Source organism: Apteryx rowi, unplaced genomic scaffold (assembly GCF_003343035.1).
Source record: "Apteryx rowi isolate R43461 unplaced genomic scaffold, aptRow1 scaffold_152, whole genome shotgun sequence".
Taxonomy (NCBI): Eukaryota; Metazoa; Chordata; class Aves; order Apterygiformes; family Apterygidae; genus Apteryx; species Apteryx rowi.
In genome coordinates this window covers 987,003-1,007,452 of record NW_020447775.1, presented here as the reverse complement: position 1 = coordinate 1,007,452, position 20,450 = coordinate 987,003, and the positions used below count along the sequence as shown (strand labels likewise).

Sequence of the window (20,450 nt, the reverse complement as noted above, 5' to 3'; positions counted from 1 at the left end):
ATGTCCACGTGCACACTTGCACGCACCAGGCGGTCCTGAGTGCTCATACAACTCCTCAAGTTGCCCTAACCCGCTCAAAGGTGTACATTCCAGATGCAACAGAGCTGGTCCCAGATGGGGCACTCCCATCTCTTGCAAGCTCTTAAGTTCTTTTCTTGCCAGCCAAAACATTTCAGAAGTATTTTCAGAAATGCAGGTGCATGCAATTGTCTTGTCAGGAGCAGCTTCCTTCAAGTTCCATTGCTGTTTCACCTTGCAACCTTAGAGCAGCAGTGCTTGCAGAGGGAGTTCTCTGTGTGCTAATTAATGAGGAGATTTTCTCTGATGCTGCATCATGATTCACACAGCTTCCAAAAGAGTCTTTTGTTAGTTAAAACCAAAATATTTGCAGATGTGCTTTGTAGCAATAACATCTCTGACTGGAGATCACTCTTTGTGGAAGCAGGAGTAAAGAGCTGCAGGGCCAATTGATTGTGCGGCCCAAAATTTTAGGCTCTTCCAGCAGCTAGCATGACCCCTGAATCAGTGAGGAGAACTTTGTTCATGACTTTAACATACAGCAAGTGTTCTGTAGTCTGGGCTAGGTGGGAGAAGTGCRTTCGTCATCCCCCGTTACTTACTGTTCTCCTGACTTGCACTGAAGTTGGCTACAGAAGAGTCAAATCTGCTGTCCATGAATGCAACTAGAATTGATTTGAGAGTGTTCACGTTGCAGCATGAATAGTGACAAATAACATATTACCAAAAGCTGGTTTTGTGGCGAAACACATTATGTTAGGAAGTAGAGGGCAAAGACAAAAGAAAAAATCAGTAATGTATGGTAAAGGAATCAGGTAAGGTCTTCAGTTTTGCTGGCCTAATACACAGAACATTTATCAGAAGCACTTGGTTCAACAGTATGAAAATGAGAGTGACCGCTTCTATTTCCCTGTGTCCAGCAGCTTAAAGAAAAGAAAGTTCTGCACCAAAATTAGCCTGAAATTTGAGAAACTGATCAGTGCTTTAAGTGGGTCATGAAATGAGCAATATACTTTCTTCACATTAGTCATAACTGTCATATTTGAGTTTATGGCTGTGTTGGCCTTGATGGATGGTAGGTTCTGCTTTTTTAATTTGGTTTAACTTCTCTCTTATAGGCATGCAGCTTGCAAATCTAATAATAAACTTGGGTAAATATTATTTTGGGAGGCATCTGTTCCTTAAGGAAGACGTAGATCCAAGTGTTTGTTTTCTTTAAAAAAGTATGTAGAGTGTAAAGAGTCCCTAGAAGATCTTTTATGAGGTCTTTGGACACAATGACGTACAGGGATGTTATGGTCATTCAGGATAGACGAGCTTGAATAAGTCCTTGGAAAGAAATGTGACAAGCTGCGTCTTTTTAGGGGCTTATCTGGTCACAGCTACAGTGACACAAATTGCAAGTATTCCCTATTATCCTGTGGGTTAAGGGACTGGGTAGCAAATGACGTCAGCAGAGACTGGTCAGTAAGTTTGCAGAAGGAACTATGTTTATAAGCGAAGGGAATTTCTGTGTGTCTGTGGCTTACTTTATCCTTGTGTCTCCGTACCAGATAGCTATGTCCTGTGTCAGTAGAGGCATGTTGCCTAGATACACAAACTGCAGTGGAGGAGTTGTAGTTTATGCCGGTTGAGAATTTACTTCTGTAACACGGAGCAGCCTTAGGCAGGAAGAGAAGTGTCATATGACTGAGATTTTATATGCCTTCATCTGGGGGGCCTATAGTAAATATGATGCCCCAGAAGGGAAAGCAATAAAAATTTTAGACCGTGGGGCATCATTAGATCAGCTATCCTAATTGTCTGTACTTCAAAGGCTATAAAACTTTACCTAAAGCACCATATAGTATGTCCAGTGTGCTTGCTTCGACCGGGGTGAGTCTAAACTGCTGCAGCCAGGGAAGAGGTGATCCTAAGGCAGTACGAGTGCCTGGGGCCCTGCCGTGGTGAGGAACTGAAGAAGTGAGATAGATCTAAGTAATCTCTGTGGACAAACCACGCCCTATAAGGCAGAAGGGTTAAAATCCCAAATACCTGTTTATTTCACCCTAGAAACACCTTTTCAACCCTATATTTGGCCAATCCCCTCAGGCAGGCATCTGGGGATATTTTTCAACATGTCAGTGCTTTAGTCTATGTTATACAGTGTCCCTTTTCCAGACCCAGCTTGTCCCTGGCGTTCGCAAACAGTGGAGAAACAACAACAAAAAACACAGACAAGGGAACCTCTACCTCAGCTTGTAAAAGTGTTCCTTCCCTACCTCTTGAATTGACTGGCTGTGCAATATCCCTGAAGCACCAGGCTTGTTCGTAGCCATTTTTGCTGCAAAGCTGCAAGATGCCCTCTGAGGGCAATGCAGAGCTGTTCTTTTTCCCCATGGCACATAAAGAGAAGACATGAACAAGGGAACAGTTAAATGTATTCCAAGATCAGAAGGGACCCCATGACCATATTCTTTTATCTTCTGCAATTTTCCCTAGAAAGTGCATTAAAGTATATATTATTAAAGACATCTAATCCACATTTTTGAAGTCCAAGAATCTCAATTTAAGAACGCCGGGTTAGTCTCTACCTCTGGTAAACTGTTTTTGTCTTTAATTGCCCACTGTGTGGTTCTTTATTATTCGGATAGTCTGATGTCTCTGCTAGAGTAGGGAATTCTGGACTATGTTACAGTGATAGGTTTGGGATTTGATAAAGAATTATATTTTGTTTTACAAATACAAAGCTGGCCTTATGCAACTTAATGTTAAAACAGATGGAAGGCAGTTAAGTCCCCAGTTTGATTTGCCACCATTTTTGCGTTTTGCAGTATCTTTTTCTACACTTACACCTCTGGAAAGTCAGTAGGACAGTAGGACATTCCACATGCATGGAATTAGGCAGGTCAACATGTCCTTTTCTGGATCAGGACCAGAAAGTTTGGAATCTGTATAAAAGATCCCTTATGATAGACCTGAATGGTGGGAACAGAGGATGGAACAGATTATCATTTTCTGCTGATCCAAATAATGTTTATTTGGTAAGAATGTTATTCCTTCTAACTGCAAAAAAGAGAACAAAGGTATCTCCATAAAAGAAAGAGCAAGATGGCTGTGCAGTCATCTCAGGTATGTTAATTTGGATTATATGTGTGGAGTAAATGGTGCCAGCATAAACACACCTCACTTAATTCTTAGCACTTTTCTGAAATTTATGAAAGAATCACCAAGATGTAGCTCTTGGAAGAATTTTAAACAAACTGAATTGGAGCAATGTGTTGTCATATGAGAACAAAGATGTCTGGGAAAGAAGTTTGCTTTATAATTTTATTCTCTACCTTTGAAGGTAAAATTTTTTAATAACATTTCTTTCTTGTAAGCAATATGTGATCTGAAGAAAATATCAGTGGCCCGCTCTTGGGAAAAAGAAAGCAAGTCTCAAGTGACTTTGTCCATTCAAATAGAGCTTGAATTGTTTCTTTCATAAGGGACCTTGGAACCACATTGTCCCATCTCCATGTCCTGTGGATGGCTCGCTGTGGGCTCTCAGATTTAGATGGGATCTCTTCCTGCAGCTCTCTAAAAGTAAGTATAGATGTGTCCTGAGAAACAATGATCTCATGACTATTTTCAGTGGATACTTTTCTCTTTAATTATAATCTTTGTTCTCTTCTCACTCTTTGTTTTTCTGAAGGACCTTGATTGAGCACTTTGACTTGCATGTATTAGTTTAAAAGATGATACAGTATTTTTTAAAATGAGTTTTAACATTTACTTCTGCTGCTGAAAATGCCCAGTGCAGGCATAGCATTCATTTCCATATTAGCCCTTCCTATTTAAGGCAGTCTTGGCTAGTCTTGAAAAATGTTATGTCCGTGCTAATCTGCTAAATTCAGTCTGTGTCATGTAATATCTCAAAGACTAGAAAATATTTAGCAAAGCTTGAATGTTACTTGTGCAAGCCTGTGGTTTACCTCTTCTGTTTACTTCTGCTGAGGAACTCTACGTAGCCTATAACAACATCTCTGACCTGAGCCAGCTGAGCTTGTTGGAACACCTTGAGGTTTTGGACTTGGAAGGGAACAATATTGAGGACATCAACCAGATGCTGTATCTGGGACTCTGTAACAAACTCAGCAGCCTGACAGTGGAGGGCAACCTTATTTGTCTGAAGCCAAATGCAGAGTCTGCAGAGGTGAGAACTTGGTTTGAACTTACTGTGTTAACTTTTGCAGTGTTTTTTTTAGTTTGAGTTGAAAATGAGAAATGTTTCTGCATCTTCCTGTTGTGTTGTTCTGAGTGATGACATGGGATGCCTTTTCCATCTTTCATTTCTATAGATTTTGAAAAGTCCTCTTGTGGGTGCTGGATTCCACATGAGCACAAATAAAATACAAGGAGACCTAGGAGGAGTCAGGCCTGTTCCTGAACAATGTATGTCTTTCAACCTGTGATAATAAGGTTAAACTGGAAATCAGCTGTTCTTTCAAGGGTGCTTCCCACACATATTGCTTAGCACTCAACTGTGTTATATAGTATCTGTCAGAATTGCAAATTTCATTTCTTCTTGCTTTCTATAATCAGCCCAGCCCCTTTCCTAGGTCACCAGGAATCAGAGGGCAGGCTTTTCAGTTTTGGATTTTTTTTTAATTCCCTCAGTTTTTACCAAGAGAATGATATTTTCTCAGTCCTCTTTCTGCCACTGTTCCCAGAGAGAGTTCTCTGTCTCCATACTAGCTAGCCAAAAGCCTGAGTCTCAGACTGTCCCAGTCCCCACACAGCTCTGGCCTCCAACAGGCAAACACCCGAGCTCTGTTTGTAACAGAACAAAATGGGATTTTAGAAGATTTGTGACTTAGTGTCTTTCAGTTTCTTCATTATCCTGAAGAGCTTTCTCCTCAAAAACATTAATTTAGGGGGAAAATTAGTTTGGTGCCCTCAGGAACATGTTACCTCCCTTTCTGTTCAGGAATGGCACAGACACAGAATACAGATACAGAATGGTTGAGGTTGGAAGTGACCTCTGGAGATCCTATAGTCCAACCCCCTGCACAAGCAGGGTCAGCTAGAGCACATTGCCCAGGATTGTGTCCAGACGGGCTAGTGGGACAGCTTTTAGTTGTTTTCTGGAAGCTCAATGGCAGAAAATACTGAGGTTTGCTGCAGGATGCCAGCTCCTCCATGCTTTGTGTGAGAAGTCCATGGCAATAAAAATTGATTAGGCTGTAACAAAACCAGTTTCCATCTATAATGGAAGCAGTGTCAAAACTCAGTGGGCAAACTGAGCGGTCTGGAGAGTAATGTGACTTTCCCCAGAATCTGTGCAGGATTTCCTCTTGACATTATTGCACGGGCCTTTCCCTGAGGTCCAGCCAGTGCCAAAACCAGGAGAAGGCTGCTTATCATTTGGCCAGTAGGTATCTCTTCCCACTGCCTGCAGTGCAAACAGGAGTCTAAATAGAAGACCAAGCTCTCCTTCATCACAATTCTGCAGCAAGGAGCAGGGACCCCAGCTGTATGGATCCTTCTAGCGTAGGGATCTTACCACAAGTCAGACAGTAGTTAATATTTTTCTTTCCTAAGGGATGTGCCAGTTGTGATGTTTCAACTGGATAACTCTCTTCCCTCAAGGGACTTTGACATTTTTGTGGGAGAGATCTCCATGCCAACAGCAGGTGCTCCAGGTTCACCACGTTCAAAAGTTGAACTCTCAGAAAAAGGATTCTTGTGATTACTAGGAAAGGCTGTATGCTAGGAATTGCTTGTTGTCCTTTCCCTTCAAAAGGTTAAAATGAAATGACCAGAAGACCTTTGTAAAAGCTGAAAATACAAACTGTAGTGGTTCACCCTTTGCATACAGAAATGATAGAATCAGGTCTGTGGAGGTATTTTGGTAAGGACATGAGATGGTTTGTGTTACAAAGATAAAAACAAAATAATACATTATCTGCTTTGGGTTTCAGGGCACACAGTAAAAAAAGTAAGGGAGATTTAATGAACAGACTCAAAGCTATTATCTACCTTACTTTATTTCACTTTTGTCTGCTTCAAAAAACGTGCTTGGAATATAAAAATAAGTATTTTGGCATCTACTGAAAAGGTAAACAGGAAAATTAGAGTTTAAGAAACTCGGTCAAGTAAGACTGTTTCTCATTTTGTTCACGTAGCATCAAACACATCATCAGACGGTAGTTTGTAACAACGTATGCTATGTATAATCATTAAGGTGTTCTGGAAGATTATAAGGCATACACATACTCACACATACAGACATAAGTATTTAATATACAGTATTCTCCAAGGATGGCACATTCCCTAACGGTACCGTAAAGAGCTGATATTGCAGAGGTAAGAAAGCAGACCAGGAGCTGGCCCTGTGCTTCCACTGTGCCATGTTCCATTGTTTTCTGCTTTATTTGAGCAGTCATACCCATGCAATTCATTTGCATAAAAGGTTGGCTTTGATATGTCTCCTGGATTTAAACTTGAAAACTGAGGTATTTTCTCTAAAACTCAATTGTGTAGTAGAAATGTAGATATTTTAAATCCTCACACTTTTTAGATCCATGCGTTTATTAGCAATTTTTGGATGTAATTATTGGCCTGATCATACCCCTCAATAAAGGGAGCAGCACAAGGTTCAGTTATCAAAGTTTTCTTCTCTGGAATCCAAAACAAAGTATTATACATTTTCTTTCCTGCTTTGAACTGGTGCAAGTATAATTCAGGAACCACACTTGTAACTATTTATAACTGAAATGATTTCTCCGTTGACATTTCATCCCTTACTGAAGATGCAATCGTGAGAGGAAAAAACAAATATTCCTACAGCAAGGAAACACTGCTTCAAACAGACAAAGCATGCCTCTTTACTGTTTTTACTCCCACTGAGACAAATACAGTGCAGCTTCTGGCACTTTCTTATCATAGCTTACTACCGTGAAAACTGTGCGGTATTTCCTGACAGCATAGGAGTCTGTTTCTACTCCCTTGTTGTTCAGGCATGCTCAACAAAAATTGTGTCTTTGGAGGATGTAATTTTCACTTGACATCTTGAGTCCCTAGACATATTTGTAGTAGGGTTATGTCACGATTGCCCTTGATTTGTTTAGCTGAGGAAATCGGAATTTGTGGGATGCTGCAGTGTAACCAGACCTCAAAGCAGAGCAGTATGTGCCCTACTGCCCTTTTCATGCTGAATGGCTGCCTCTGCTTTTATGCAAGTAGTGGCATTCAAATGCTGGCCAGAATTTGGTGGGAGACTCTGTGCAATGGTATGTTTTTCCTTGTGCCATAGAAGAGGCAAACTGTAAATTAACTGCTCTTTCCCACCCAGTCCCTGCGTTGGGAAGCTGCTCGGCCCTGGGGTGGTTACAGAGCCTGCCCTGCTCTTGGCTGCTCAGAGCTTCTCCTTGGGCCGTGTCACTGTCTTATTTTCAACTATGGTGTTCACAGTTCTTCAGGGTATAGAAAAATCACCAGAAATATAGAAAAGGATACATGTGGACTTTGTTTGATGTGCCCTAGGTGGCCAGCTTTTATCCTCAAGCTCCTTATTGTATTGTGCCCCATACTACAGCTCTGTAAAAACACTCCTGTTTATTTACTCTTTTATCTACAAAATGGTCCATCTAGATTTACTGCTCTTTCTTCAGATTGCCTGCTTGCTTTCTGTAATTTGATTTTTAGATGAGCTCATCTTCCTCTGTTATCTAAACCAAAAGCAACAACCTGATGATAAATTCTGCAGCCTCTGTTGCAGTAATGTAACATGAGCATAACATGATGCTTCTCTCAGACAGGGCATGGCTATAAATTGGCTGCAGCCCAGATGCTGTTCAGAGTACATGTGGTACGTGATGGCACAGTGATTGGTTGACTCCTTTTCTAAATTAAGATTAAAGGCTAAGTTAGAGAAGTTTAGTGTCTGCCACTTCTTAACAGCCAACAAATAAATGCTTTATCTGGTGATTTCCCTCTGCCAGCCTTGGTGCTCTATTATGTGGACGGATAGAGTGTATGGCCGTCCAGCTACCACAGAGAGATTTCTGTTTGTGACAAATACGTATTGGATGAGGACTTAGCTTTCTGGGGTTTTCTACTATTGCATGTAATGTTGTAAGAAACATAACATTTATCAGGATCAAACAGTTGATCTATAGGTAGCTGGTAAGTTTAGGGAAGCCGTCCATTCGTATTCTGCCACTAGCGGTGCATTCTTGCTTTATACTTTAAGTAAAAAGAAATGTGTGAGATCACCATCACTGTTTGCTGCCTTTTGTAATCTTAGACTATTTTAACCAAAAATACTTCCATTGCAAAACTGCATGACCCAGTCTGCCCTGAGGTATTGCTAAATTTTCCCAAATACAAAGGTACCATGTGGCGATGTCTTTCTGGTGTTGGAATCCACCAAAACGGCCCAATTCACAGTATGCGCTGAGCATAGTTATAACTGTTCTTGACTGACCTTGCTGCTCAGAGATCCCAGACATTGAGAGGTGCTCGGGAATGATTTCACGTCTCACGCAGGTAGCTACACCCATTCTGTCCACACTGGGTGTCACAGTGAGCTCATGTGCATTGGGAGTGACCATGTAGTTTTCCCAGTACTCACAAGAAACCCAGGTACAGTCTGTTTTAGCCTCCTGTGCACCTGTGGTTAGCATGCAGCCTCTTGCAGAAGAAAGCGTGGTTTAAAATAAATCATCTCTTCTAATGTCATACAAAATCACACATGGAAACTCTGAAGACTGCCCCAGATAATCAGTGCAGCTCATTCACTAAAGCTCATTATGGATGTGCTCCCAAAATCAGGGAAAAGGGTTGGCCATGTGGTGTGGGTGCTCAGGGTTTCTGTGGACACCAGCAGCCTTCTTCAGTTTTGTACAATATACATGATATAACAAAGATAAATACCAAGGTCATCAGTAAATAAACAGCAAAGGAGCATTTGGGATGGGGATGGGTTTGTGCTACTCAGGACATATTCATGATCAGTTTGAGTAGAGATTACATGAGAAAGCACAGTGAAAAATAATTCCTGATTATATTTGTTTCTGTTGAATGAGGTGGGCAGGTTTACCTCTTGGAGGCATTTCAAGTTATATGGCAGTCATGCAAACTGAACGCTGCTGTGTTGCTGGTGGAAGTCTGCAGTCTGTTGAATAAACTGTTTAAGTGACAGCCCTCTCAATTTTTCCAGGGACCAGATTATAATTACAGAGTTGAAGTGAAAAAACTTATTCCCCACTTGGAATATTTGGATGAAATACCAGCCAGCCAAACTGTTATCCCTCCTTCCAAGAAGATGAATGAGGACTGGCTAATCATCAAGGAATCCATCAAGGAAGGTGGTTTAGCTGGAGATATTTCATGGTTAGGTATGTCAAGTTTCCTGCTGGGGTCAATTTTTCATGTTGTGGTGTGTGAATAAGAAAGATGAAGAGCAAGTGGGTCTCTTCAGAGCCAAACTTAATAATAGTGGGGGGGGGGGAAGGGGAGGGGGGAAGAGAAGGCCATCATCTTCTTTACTTGGGAAATGAGAAAGTTGGAATTCGCCATGGTGCAGGAATCATCTTCCTTGCATTTTCACTTCAAACCTTTGATCAGTGTTCTGTGCATTCATTCCAGCTGTGCTCAGCACTTCTTCCTAGCTGTGCCCAAGCCTCATTCCCAGCGCATGGCTTCTCTGTGGCCCTAAGAAGGTCAATGGGCTCCCTTCTATCTGAGATGTGCTCTGTCCGCTTAAATTTTAAGCATTTGTAATGGTGCCTTGTAAGCAAACATGTAAGCTGCCTCTCCTCTGGGAAACTTCCCAAGAGTGGACCAGGCTGTTAGTCAAGCCCTGAAGTCATGGGTGGGCTTGCTCTGCTGAAGAAAGAAATCTGTGCTCAGCAAGGGTTGCACACAGCTTTGGGGGGGTCAATGCTAATGCCAGGACTCAGGTGCTGGTGAGGGTGGGCTCTGGTGCTCTCTCTTGGCACGGTAGCTCCAGGGCCACTCGGGCTGCCCTGGCAGCCAGCAAGGCCACTGAGCCTCTGAGCACTTGCCAAGTCCAGGGAGAGTCTCAGAGTCCTTATGGTCCTGCAAGGAGGAGCAGGACTCATGTGCACCTCTGTTGGTATTCTTTAGCTTTCAGCACTTGTTTAAATGTAGATGATAATCTTGCATAGTTCCCCCTAAGCAGAGTGAGGTTTTTTTTACAACCTGCTGCATATTCTTAGTGCTGCTTTTAACCTGCTGGTGGAGGGGGCTCGTGTGATGGGGAAACATCAGCTGCCATGCTAGATCTTACACCAGCGTGCTGAGCTAAGGCATACAGACAGAATGGACTGCACTCTGGTTATTTCTTCCCAAATTGAGCTCTGAGATTACAGAACTAAATGAAAGCTGTCCTAAATTGGACACCAATATCAGAAAAATGCAAGCGAGTTCTAAAGCATGAAACAATCTCCGCATTAGCTGGGAATCTGGTACTTAGCATTCATTCTGCATGACTGAAAGAAGCAAAAGCTTGGACGTGAATGTTTCAACAACAGCTGTTCTCAACCCTTTCCATGGTAGCAGTCAGTCCCATGTAGCTTGGAAGTAGCAGGATTTCCTACTCCAATTTAATAATAGGAAAGGCAGTTTGGTCACCACCTCTTGATGGCAGCTACATCCTAGCAACTGAGATTGTGTGGTCTTGTAATAGATCTATTCCTTTTTTTTTTTTTTGCCTCTGTGATTAAATCCATTACATTCATTAGTATATAGCAAATGGTTTGCAAATAAATCTCTTGCCCCCTTGCTTGTAGCCTTGGTTATAGTTCAGATGTCCATGCTTTTACATATCGTGCTACATGCACTTTACCACGTACCATTAAATATTACAAAGTATTTCCTATAACTGCTCCTGTTGCTTCCCATTAGTGTGGGCAAGGCAATTGGCTTCCCGACCCCCGCAGTTGTGGTATGCCTGCCAACTGTACTCCATTAAAAATTCAGTTTGTTTTGGAATAAGTACATACGTTTGTCATTTATTTAATCCCTGTGGGTCCAAATCATTAGCTGTAATAATAGTTGTGATAGGGAAAAAATGCATTAAAATCTGATCCCTCAGTGATCCTGCTTTGGCAACATCAGCTGTGGTTCAGAAAGCTAGTTAATATAGTGGGCCAACAGAAACAACAGGGAACCAGCAAGAAATTCTTAATTCTTGTTGTGTTGTAGGATAACCAGGCTTACATTTTTGCCTTCAGCAATGAACTGATGGGCTTACATGGTCAGATTCAGACATCCCCACATTTTTTTCTTCCCTATAGCAATGTTGATTCAGGTACTTTGCACGTGCTGTGTATTTTGTGGTTTTGCATTAACAGCTATGGCTAAAATATTTTAAAGGTCCCTAACACTGAGCTCTTAAAGAAATGACCGTATTATTACAGTGCTGATTGCTCCACTGTGGAGCTGTTAGGTGCTCAACACTTTAAAAAGCAAGCTATTCATATAGGAACTGAAATGCCAGTTACTCTCCTATGGTATGTTGGCTGCGCRTGCTGCTCTTACAGCTGTGCACTGCTCCCAAAACTGCGTGCAGTCGTGCAGGTAAGAATTCAAGGCTACGTCTGCCTTCACTAGCTTTTGTATAATCCATTCTGGCCTGTAGTTTTATGAAAGCTCAGTTATCACCTTTCTTTCTGCGGCAGAGAAAATATCTGTCTCTGAGGCAACACTGGAAAAATCTATCACTGCAATTCACAGATTTCCATAATTCGCGGTGCATGTTTTGTCCCAATTGACTAGTGGCTGTGGTAAGGTGGCTGTTACCATCTGCACCATCTCTGTGCGCTTAAGCTGTATGTTTTAAGACTTGAAGCTTGGACTGTGCCTGTGGCAAGAGAGGGAGATCGCCTGTAGTGGTTCCCCTGGGGCTGTGAGGGCAGGTGGGCAGCAAATGAGAGGCAGGGGAAATAGCAGAGCTTTGGACGCATCCAGGCTGAGCTTGCGTGGCTGTCAGGGGCTGCTGGTGGGCACAGACCCCTTCCTCRGCCAGCAGCAGGTCACTGACGCCTGGAAGCAGGAGGAGGAAGGAGAGGGACTGTGATTTAGTTGGGTGTCTTCAAATAATGCTGTCTCCAGAGGGTAACTGCGTGGGACGGTGTGCAGTATGAGCAAGCACTCTGTCTCCAGGCTTGCCCAGTTCAGGTGTGTTTCTTATAGTAGTAATGACATTTCTCCATCCCCCACAGCTCCAAGCTTGGAGCAGCAATCACTGTATTGGTAGTGTACGATGATGGTGTGGTTTAAATCCTGCATGACTGTGCTTACACTAGCGAAATCTTTCAGATTCGTATCTTGGGGCAGTAGCAAGGCAGTCTGGATCCAGTCCAAGACCGCCCGCAGCTTCCAGACCCGGGACTGCACAGTGGCCTGCTTATGCAGGGCGAGCCAGCCATGCCCACCTGCTGTACGGTGGCTGTCCGCTTCCAGATCCCTCTGTTTCTGATGGCCTGTTTCTGGAAGATGACTCCAGTGATTTGACACATGGTAATATATATACTTTTTAATCCTGTTCTTTCCCACACCTTCGCCTCCTTCTTATGTTACTAGTGCTGGTGAAAGCCTGGGCTTTGGATACCACCCACCCATGCTGCTGCTACATCAGGTTCAGCATGGGGGGGGGGGGGGTTGCATGAGGCTTACTGCTCTAGCCTGGGTGTTTTTTCATTTTCCCCTGCAGCAAGGTGGAAGCCTCCCGGGTTTCTCCCCCTCACCCCCACCCTGTACGTTTAACACTGCTCTGTCTCTTGAAAGCCACATACTGCAGTGGCGCTCCCTTGCTGAAGCTGCCTGTCCTGATTTCCCTTAAATTACACATCAGCCTTGATAGGGCTCACTAAAATCTAGCTTAGATGAAAAAATCTGGGCACACTTTGCTCAGTCATGTAAACATGATCCAGACAAAGTAGTCCTCTAGAAAGGCATTGGTGGTGCATGTTCCATCACCATTAAGTTACGTGTTCAAAGATGCAGTATGTGTACTCTGATCTCAGATTACGGCAGCATCACTGCTGTCAAGGAATACTTTGGTTTGGGTTTCCAGGACTGTGTGTCTCAGCGAGAGGAGTCAGTTCCTTGACTTCACGTACCTCACCTAAAGGCCAGCCCAAAATACAAATGTGCCACTGCACTTTGTGCCCTGGCAGTCTAGCTTTGCCACCTGGGAGTACTGCCAAGTTAGCAGAGAGAGGTGAGGATGGAGGCCATGTGCTGTCCTGGCTACTTCAGGATCACTGTAGAGAAGACTTAGGGTAGTTGTACCCTTGCTTTTCTCAGAGCAGATGACAGCATGGGCATGACAAAGGGCAAGGAAATTAAAGTGGAAAACAAAGATGTCTCTGGGAGCTGCTGGCTGGATTCCTGGGGACAGCTAGATGAGAAGGGAGGTCACTTCTGTTATTTTAGACTTCCCAAGACATTCTTGCTTGGGTCCTGAGAAGGCCTTGATTCTGCAATTCCATCAGCTCTCTGGGTGCAGGTTAGATGGGGAGATGGTGTTTGCTCTCCTAGCACTGTGGGCTGCTTCTCCCTAAATGCCAGTCCCACCTCGGTTCTCCACTGCAGGTAGGACTTGGCAGTGTGAATCTGATGAAGCAATGCAGAGTTGATGACTGAGTGCGTTTTCAGAAAAGTGAATGGAAGCTGAGTCCAGCTTGCCAGGGAATGAGACCATAATTTCACACGTGCTTTTAGATAGCTAGCACTACCAAAAGATGTAGCTTCACCCAACATTCACTGTTTCTTCCTGTCCCTTTGCTACCTTGTCTCTTGTTTTGGCGCAAGCATCTGTATGACCGCATGGAGAACCTGATTATGGTAGAGATCCAGCTGAAAAACAACCTAGCAAAATTAAAAAAGCATATTTAGTTTTAATTTGAATCTGTTGCCTGATCTGGCTTACCATGTGGCCATACAAGTGTTTGCACCAGCATAGTGGAGGAGGCAGGGCAGGAGCAGAAGAAAACAGATTCTGGTAGAAACAGAGAAACTGCTGCTCTTAACAGCAGCGTCAGACCATCTCAGTTGAGACTGTGAACCTACACGGTGAAATATTACATCCTTCTCTATATAGGAAATGATTTTGACTGATTTCAAAGACAGCAAAATTTGTTATACACTGGAGTAAAATATTTTCTTTGTTCCTTTTTTCTTAGGACTCAGTCAAGTTATATGTGGGAACCCCATCAAGGCCCTTCGTGCAAGGAGACAAAAGCTAGGTGTATGTTTTTCTTGTATGCTACATGTTCTTGCCTGGCCACTCACGTAAGCCCTGTGATAAGCTGAGTTCCCACTATGGTTTGTGGGGTCTTGAAGAGGATGAGATCTTGAAGGGGGCGATTCCCACCCTGTGTTCCCTCGCACACATGCCATGAGCTCCCAAATGCAAATTTAGGGCAATTAGTACTAAAAGCCAAACCCAGAAAAACAAACAAATTGCAGGAAGAGAATAGGAGGGATGCAAGGCACTGTTAGTACCCCAGTTCTTTACCATAGAAGGTTGTGGGATGAAAAGATCCAGGTGATCCCGAGAAGTGGAGAAAACACAATGATTCATGAGCTGGAAGACACGTAGCTGAGGGACTCCCTGCCCTACCTGAGGGAGGTGGAACTGCTCCATGTCTCTTGTCTGAGAAGGGCGATAGAAATCTGGGAGAGGAGTGTCAGCCAAAAACTGACACACAGTATTGTGTCACTGAATAACAATATCACCAGGTATTGTCTGCAATCTGTTTGGAAATGTAGAAATAAACAGTGGGGAGAATTGTTTCTTTCATCAGAGGGAATTAAAACCATCAACTGTAAAGAAACACATGAAAATCACATCAACTGCAGGTGGCACATTTCATATCATCCCACCTGAACAAAATGCAAGGCAGGAATGCAAGATTTGGCTGTTTTTGTATAACAGCTATTAAGCAAAAGATTTTTCGGCAGTGTTTCTTTGATGTCAGCGTAAATATTCAGGTTGCTAGTGCTGCAGGATTGTTCCTATTGACTAAATGAATGTAAGCCAAAGTTTATTCCTCTCTGCATTAGGGAAACTGCATGTATAGGGCACCTGCATCACTACGCTGTCTGCAGCTTTGCTTAATGCTGACAACAAATGGTAAAAGAACCACTAGAAAAAATGTGGCCCTCCTTTTTTTTCCTATGTTGCCACTGCCCAAACACTGGAAGCTTTTTTGAAAAAAATTTGAACTTTTGATTGAATTATTGTGTGTTATTAAGTAGAATGTAAAAGGGAACTGATAAGTTGTGTTACTGGTCTTAATATACATATTAGCATAGATGTTACAGTCTCAGGCCTATTTAAAGGAGAACTATACAACAGTGGGGTATAAATAAGATTTTCGTTACTGCTACCCTGAATTCCTCCCACAGATCTGGATTCCTACAGGTGTAGTGGTGCATGTGATTGGGGCACAGAGCTTTTTTAAAGTGAAGAGCAAGAAAATGGTGAGGAGTGATGTGAAAACTTGAGAGGAACAGCAAGCTTTGCCTTCTAAAATCAACAACCTAGAAACTGAGCTGGAAAGCGTTTCTGAGGTTCTCAAGACAGCTTCTGTTATTTTTGTAGCCACCTGCAGTGAGCCCTTTGAAACTATGCAGTCTGAGGGGGGAATACCCTCATGTCTCTGAGGAAGAAGAAGATCTGAGCCAGGAAGATGTCTTTACTGAACTGAGAGTATGGAGAGAGAAGCATAAACGGTGAGAGTGTGAGAAAACTGTAGACTGTCATGCAATAAAAGAGAAATTCATTTTCTGCCTTAATAATAAACAAACTCTTTGGCCACCTGGTGGCGGCTTCATGGGATAGCCTTTCATCTTCTGCCTCCCTGTCTCTGCAGACAGCGCCAGCAGCCCTATGAGCAGTTCTTCCTGCTGGATTAACTGTGCGATAGGCAAAGGAAAAGGAAACCGAAATTCTGTCCTCTCTTTAGAGCAGGCTAAAGAGTAGCTTAGACAGCTTACCTGCTTAGAGAGTGCAAGGAAATGACTGGTAGGACATTCTTGGTTCTCTCATTGTTTACCTTTAGACAGAAAAAGAGGTGAAAGTGGAGGAGGATTTTCAGAAGCATCACATTGGCCTAACCAAATGAAAATTTTGCTACTGATTTCAGAGGGAAGTAGAATTAGGTCATTTTTGGTTATTCCTGCTCAGCTTGCCTGACTTTATGGATAGGATGACTCTCACACCTGGCCTCATGCAATCTCCTCCAAGGTCTACCAATAGACTACTGCTGTCTTTGGATCAGGCCACTTTACGGGCAGAGTTGTCTTCTGTTTTGCATGCCTGCTGTCTGTGTAGTAGTCCAAAGGCTGAAAGGAAAAAGAACACGGTGTTGAGATTCCCCCAACTCATAGACAGATGATAGTTTTTTGGAAGTGAGAATGGCTTTATTTCTCTGAACTTGTTTCACTGCATAGTATCTGGCCCATTTCACTGGTTAACTTAAGGATACTTTCAGACAATCGGACGTGGGCAGCTTAGATGCATGATCCATTTATAATGTTATTTCATATCTCCAGGTAGGTGGAAAATCACTGGGTGTGACTAAATCCACTGCCCTGGTACTTGCCTCTGTGTGGCCACACCAAGCTGCACTTGGCTTACTGCATATTCACAACTCAAAGGCTAACTAAACATTAACACTTAATGTTGTTCAGGTGCCTGCAAATGGTTCAGCAAGAAAAGTCCCCCCAAGTACTGAAGGCAACTCTTAGTGACGAGGAGGAAGATGAAGACTGCGGCCTGACTGACAACTGTGAAGATGAATCGAGGGAGACCTATGATGAGGACCTCACTGAAACGATTTCACTTGATTCTTTCCATTCCTGTCTTTCCCAGTCATCCTCAGGTACCAGTCCTCTGAGAAAGCATTGACATCATGTAGTGACAAATGTTACTAACCGTTCTCAGGCAGATGTATTAGTAACTATGATGTTCTGAGATTTGGTTCCTGTGCTGTAGAGCAGTCACTTGGAAATGTTATTGCAGAGCCAGACCCTAAATAATGCATTCCAGTTTTTAGGTGGGACGTGGTGGACCAGCTGTGTCAATCACCAGCTGATATATTTCAGCATAGGTCAGTAGAATTAAGAGGAACAAAGCTGATCTCGCACCAGTTCAGAATCCAGTCTAGAGGAAAGATATGCATCTTTCTTTTACCTTCTGTAATTAATTTAGGTAATGCCAGGTGAGTATAAACACTATCATTCCAACTGAGTAATGTTTTACCCCTGCTTGGCACTGATGCAAATAATGCCTGAATTAATGATTATGGTTCAATTGGATAACTGGAAATTCTGGGAAGACGCGCATCCAAAGGGTGCATTCAGTAAATAGTTTAAAAATAAAGTGTGCTCTTTTACTCAGGAACAAAGCCAAAGACCTCTCTGGAATTGTGCTTGCATGAATTCCCCCTCTTCGTTACTTGTTGAATATCGTATTTAAGGATCTCATAAACTTTAATAATGATTATTCCAAATACATATCAAGTAAAGGAGTGTAGAAAAGGATGGCTTTAATCTATTTCTATAGTTAATAATTACATTTTTTGCCCCAATAAGTATTAGTATGTGAGTTTTGCTTTTACATTTCTTTCAAGGACAAAATGGATCTATTAAAAAGGAAAACAGTATTTATAAAACACTAAATTCTTAAAAGTCTCTGCGTATAAACAGTAGCATAAACAGTATCTTCCTAACAAGAAGAGAATCTGTTTGGAAAATCTGGAGAAATGGCTTATTGTCCGATGACCACACAAGTCTTAGATTATGATCTCTTTAGATTTAATATGATCTCTTTAGACTGAATATGATTTATTATGACCTCATGGTCTCTTTAGATTTAATAGACAATGCCCAAAACCATGTCAGGGTGTGCTAGTGACGTAGTCTGCAGGATTGTAAAAGTGAATGGATGTGCATGGATGAGGTTTTTGAGATCTGTTAGGAGAGCGGTTGGAACTCTAGTGGTACCTAAGGGGAGGGGAGAGAACAGATCCCTAAATCACAAGTAACTGGCCATAATAACCAAGATTTATACAAGATAATTGCAAACACAGTTGCCGATGTCCACTGTCACTAATAGACGTACATGTTTTAGGGAGTAGATACCTGATGCAACTTTAGCAACTGATAGACTTTATTCAGCAAGGCAGTTAAGAACGTACTTGACCTCTGTGAATTGAGACTGTATTGGAGTGCAAGATTTGTAAAAGTATTTAAGTGCCTCAGCACTGAACTTTAGAATTCTGTCCTGCCCAGTGTGATTTTTCTGATTCAGATGGTAGAACTTTTGCGGGAAATAATCCTTCTGACCAGGAAAGAACAAATCATCTGAGTAAAAGCATTCCTATCTAAACATGTTTGCAGCATCAGGTCTGTACAATCTGCAAGCTTTGGAAGTCTTGAAGTGTTATTTCAGGCTCTTGAGTCAGGCACACCAGTCTTTCAGAGTGTCTTTACTTAAAAATAAACAACCAAACAAAAAAATCAAATTTAGACATTTTTAAAGCATATAGTATGGTGGAAACTGCTTAGTGCAAATTTTCTATTGGATTTATATGGTTTCCTAAGCAGTAAAATACATCTCAGTCAGTTAGGAGATACAAAGCTGAACTTTCCATCCCTGTGTTTTGGTGGCACAACTACTCCCAAAGCATTCTTTAGATTGTGTTCCTACCATGAACTCTGCACATCAGGCAGTTAGGTACAGTTAGTTCTTTTAATAGACAAGAGCAATTGGATCCCTGCTATATATAGAATGATTTTAAGGAGTTGTTCATGCACACGTTATGTTCATAAGTCAGCAACAAGGTTTTTCTTATATGTTGCACCTGAGAATTTCATGGGCTAAAATCTGAACAGCCAGAGGAAGAGCAGGTAGACTGCTATTTCTGTACGTAGGAAAATATTTTCCTAACATTCAGGCATTTTCCTTAATTTTTAAGTCTAATTTCAAAACCTTATTCCTACACCTCTGTATCTGATAAAAACACGGTTCCACTGATTTGTGATTGGTTTTGCACCTTGAACTTCAGGGAGGTGGATGGGGTCCTCAGGCATTTAAAACAGGCCAGGGCAAACAGTGGTCAGGAATGATGCAGGTATGGTTGATCCTGCCTTGGGACAGGAGGGTGGGTGAGATCAAGAGATTTAGTCTGTTGCTCTTAAGCTGTGCACAGCTCGTGAGCTGTTTGCATGCTTGGCAGTCGCATCACCAGCAGCGCTGGCAGGGAGGTCACCAAACAAACGAAATCTCTGGCTATCAGAGGAAGCAATCCAACAAGGGCAGCATTACCGGGTGCCCTGGGACACACCTGCCCACCCAGCTCCATCACACAGGGTTCTCTAAAACCTTTTGCTCACTGTGTCAGTTGTTTAGGAGTAAGGTGAGCCTGTAAATCACTGTACTTCCCCATTTTTCAGATTCGTCGCATACTCAGGAGTGGACAGTGTTCTCCAACCCAAAACGTTGTCTAATTCCATCTCCTCCAAAAAGCCCTTCGCCTGCATCTGTAATGGGTGTTGCAGCAAGACCCTGGAAAATGAGGAACCACAGGCTAAGATGCCTAAAAATACCCAACCAAGAGGAGGACAGGCAGCGGATGCAGCTTTGCCAGTCAAGGGCTGGTCAAGGAACTTCAGCTGAGCCTCTGGGCGAGGAACTTGCTCTCCTGAGCCTGCACAGCGCGCCTGCTGTATGTGAGGCTTTCCCTTCCCAATCACAAGGGCAACACCAGCCTGGTGGGAGCACTGGCAGGCTGAGACCTATTTCGGGACCAGCAGCTGTTGGATCAACAAGTGTCAGGTACGCATGCTGCTGGCAGCTCTCCCTACAGGATGTCTAGTAAAAACAGAAGGGACTTCACGGCAGGAAAAAGCATACTTCTGTGTTGTTTCTGGAATCTCCTGCCTGTTCTGTAGAAAGAACTCCTTTTATTCATGCTGGCCTTTTTGTTTGTCCTTCTAAGGCTAAATGAAACATTTGCTCATGTTACTCATAGCTTGAATGTTGGAAATATTGTATTTTCTTGAATAACAGCCCAGAATCTCCCTGTGTCCTTTCTGCTCCGTTCCCATGTTTCCCGTGCAGGGCCATTATCCTTGTATACTGTAGAGCTCTGGTAGTGGTACCTGTTCAAGACTCTCCTTGGGCAAATACCAGAACCAGTTGCTAACATGCCACTATATTTTTTTCTCTTGAAACTTGCATCAATTCATGTTAGAAAGAACTTTGGAAAATAGAGACCTTTAGAAAATAATGTAGGTGTTAGGTAAGTATCATATGCACATAAACATGGTTATTTCTGGACCCTCTTACTCTAAGAACTGGACCCTCTCACTGTAAGATTGGCATCTCATTACTTCTTTGAAGAGCTAGAACTGAAGAGTCATAA

The 20,450-nt window shown here is 42.6% G+C and overlaps 1 protein-coding gene across 5 annotated transcripts in view; it reads left to right on the top strand.

Annotated features, from left to right (window-relative positions):
* Positions 1 to 20,450, top strand: part of LRRC56 (leucine rich repeat containing 56) — a 75,670-nt gene that overhangs the window by 53,289 nt on the left and 1,931 nt on the right. For all 5 annotated transcript variants that reach the window (XM_026059098.1, XM_026059096.1, XM_026059097.1 and 2 more), the window contains 8 exons: positions 3,489 to 3,585; positions 3,998 to 4,195; positions 9,206 to 9,383; positions 12,331 to 12,531; positions 14,199 to 14,263; positions 15,623 to 15,753; positions 16,714 to 16,904; positions 19,480 to 19,861. In XM_026059098.1, coding sequence (XP_025914883.1) covers positions 3,489 to 3,585; positions 3,998 to 4,195; positions 9,206 to 9,383; positions 12,331 to 12,531; positions 14,199 to 14,263; positions 15,623 to 15,753; positions 16,714 to 16,904; positions 19,480 to 19,861 — 1,443 coding nt within the window. The remainder of the gene's footprint in view (positions 1 to 3,488; positions 3,586 to 3,997; positions 4,196 to 9,205; positions 9,384 to 12,330; positions 12,532 to 14,198; positions 14,264 to 15,622; positions 15,754 to 16,713; positions 16,905 to 19,479; positions 19,862 to 20,450) is intronic.